Here is a 2,946-nt window from a genome sequence, read left to right as displayed (position 1 = left end):
ATATATATATATATATATATATATATTGGTGATATGATATTCAACGCTTCGGAGTATAAGCAAATGAATGAATTATGAAATGGAATGTATCAAGTATGTTTGTGGAGATTTACTTAGACTAGTTTATCACCTACTGGGTCCTGATTCTGTAAGTCCGGATGAATGCTGGTGAGAAATTAGTCTAACGAATCGTCCACCTCTATCGCATTGCAGTTAACCCTTTTAGGGGGCCAGTTGAGGTGTGACAGTTTGAGCCAACCAAAGCAGACAATAAACATATGTATTCTAAATACATTCAATAACAATTTCAAATAATAGCTATGTAAAAAAAAACAAGAATAGAACAAACAAAATAATCAAGCCTTGCACTTGAGTAAGAGCATTGAAACTTAGAAGAGAATAGGATAAAAAATAGACTAACACAAATAAATCACAAGTTAGGCCACCAGCTATAGTGTAATATATGGCATAATCTAAGGAATTTCAAGTGGAATCTGCTTAAGAAATTATAAAACACAAATAGGCACTGGCGTCCGTTGCAAATGGGTTTTAATTATTTAAGTAGACTTGAGCAAATTTCTGCTTTGTACTTATCAGAACCGACAGATTAAAAACTATAAAACTATTAGTAGTCTCAGTGGCATCAAAATTTGTTAACAAAGCGTAGAACAGCAGTATTTGCAAAGAACAACCATACACAAATTTTTTCAGTCACTTTCACAAAGAGGTCTCTTCTTATGCCCTCCCAAAGGTCCTCTTGTACTTTGCTCGAGTTTAAAACTAGCCAATGAAGTAGGCAATATTCTCTCTCCAAGGATGTAAAACACATAATAATTTTCCATCAAAACATAACAAAAAGTATTTTGACCAAGCCCTTATTCCAAATGTTTTTAAAGATGTAATCACAACAACAAGAAGCTTTTCCATGCTATTATATACGAGGTCAATCACATAATATTTTAAAAAGAACAAAAGCAAAGTCGGAACTTTATGCAAATACACTAGAAATAACCATGTTATACTCGTGCAAAGTTCTCCCATTGCATCAGTGAAATATCTTTAACCATCAAGGTGTGTTATAAAGGTTACTACACTCACATATCACTTACAAATTGGGTACATTTCCAGACATACTGCAGCAATTCAAGCCTCAGCTTATTTTTTGAGCACTTTGCTTGAAAGGATAAAAGAAGCTAATTATGACGTAAAATAAACTGCTTTAACATAAACTTGATAGTATAAACAAGCCAAAATAAACATGAGTTCCACAAACCTGCCCAACTACTCTATGACCTCTGAAATCAATTATTGCCATGGCAAGATTGAATAGCCCAGGAACATCAGCTTCTTGGTATGCTTTAGTTCCTTTCAAATCATTATTAGCAGAAGCATATGTTGCCTGCTCACTCTCAGCAATCTGCGTCTCAGCACCAGCAACAGATTTACCATCTGAAACAGTCTGAGTTCCTGTACTTGTGCTCGTGGCAGTGGAACTCAATTCCTTACATTTCCCATGAAATGCGTCACCACAATTCTCAGTGACTGTATTACTTGAAGTCTTTGTATCGTCTTGATCTTCAGAGAGATTAAAGTCACCACTTGGCATCTGATCCTTGGATATAAATCCAAGGTCCGCATCCACAGCAAAGCTAAAGAATATGTTGTTGTGTACGTACCTGAAAATGAAGTATTAGGGGGGAATTGTACGGAATGGCACTAAGAAGTATATTTTTTTAAAGTATGACAGCATAAGGGTACCTGAGAACATTGTATTCATTGCTTTTTTTACAAATAAGGTGGGTACTATTAAATAATGCTCATAAAAATCTTACATTTGACAGTAGCAACAGATCAGGGCTATCCCAAACCATAGCAGTCATTTCCCAACCCCATGCTTCCTTTCCATTGCTAAACCAAACCACAGCCTTTGTTGTTACCAAACCAAACCTTATCACCAACTGCACCTCACTCGTAATCTTTATTTCTTACACACAAACACACTAATCTCAACTTATCTATCATTTGGGTAGACACCACGTCCTGTAGCTGTTTCTGTCTATTATGATAAGACTGCACACATTTTCCATCACAGTGTAAAAAGTCTAAAAGATATTATGACGGAGTTATTATTTCACTCTCGTGAGGTCTATCAGATGATCCACTAAACCATTAGCTTCTCACCAATATCGCTTGGAAGCTTATGTTTTTATATTCCAATTTTCATTAAGGTTGTAAGTGAACCAATGCACTAGATGAACAACTCGAACTCCGCTCAATTAACACTCGATCATGCTCATTCAAATTAATAAATAAACCAGTTGAACATGTTTTAAAAGCTCGGAACTTAAATTAACTAAACATGAACATAGTTTAACTTGTTCATTTATGTTCCTGAACAAACTCGTTTGTTGTTCAACAACAAGCTCTTAAATACTCAATATTAAACTCGAAAATAATTCTTTCAAATATATTATATTATTTAATAAAATTTAATTAACTAGAGTTTATTTAATTATAGATTTAATAATAATATAGTATTATATCAATAATATTTTTTGATTAATTATTAATTATATATTTATTTTATTAAAGTTTAGGTGTTAGATGTTAAAATATAAAAGATTTATGTAGTAAGTATGAAATGTCTCTTAACTCATCTTTAAACCCACGTAAACCTGACTTTCCCTCTCCTCTCTCATAGTTTCGTGTCGTCCGATTTCGCTTGACGCATGTGAAACCCTGAAACTGTGTCTCCCGATTTCACTTGATTCCCGAAGTTGTTAGAGTGTGAGAGTATTGAAGACAACGATGAGATTATGGTGTGCAAGGATCTCTGAAACTCTAGTGTCTCGTATCTCCCTTTTCCAATCTGCTCATAAATTCAACCTGATTTAAAAGTAGTATTGAGAAACTGTAGTGCAATTATTGTAAGTTATATATATATAT

The 2,946-nt window shown here is 33.9% G+C and overlaps 1 protein-coding gene across 3 annotated transcripts in view; it reads right to left on the bottom strand.

Moving 5' to 3' along the window:
• LOC110023996 (clustered mitochondria protein) overlaps positions 1-2,946 on the bottom strand; it is a 116,547-nt gene that overhangs the window by 58,280 nt on the left and 55,321 nt on the right. For all 3 annotated transcript variants that reach the window (XM_020723685.1, XM_020723686.1, XM_020723687.1), the window contains exon 11: positions 1,274-1,676. In XM_020723685.1, the coding sequence (XP_020579344.1) occupies positions 1,274-1,676 (403 nt within the window). The remainder of the gene's footprint in view (positions 1-1,273; positions 1,677-2,946) is intronic.

This window comes from Phalaenopsis equestris, unplaced genomic scaffold, assembly GCF_001263595.1.
Source record: "Phalaenopsis equestris unplaced genomic scaffold, ASM126359v1 Scaffold000240, whole genome shotgun sequence".
NCBI lineage: Eukaryota > Viridiplantae > Streptophyta > Magnoliopsida > Asparagales > Orchidaceae > Phalaenopsis > Phalaenopsis equestris.
The sequence above is the reverse complement of the archived record's forward strand: the minus strand, read 5'-3'. Positions and strand labels throughout refer to the sequence as shown.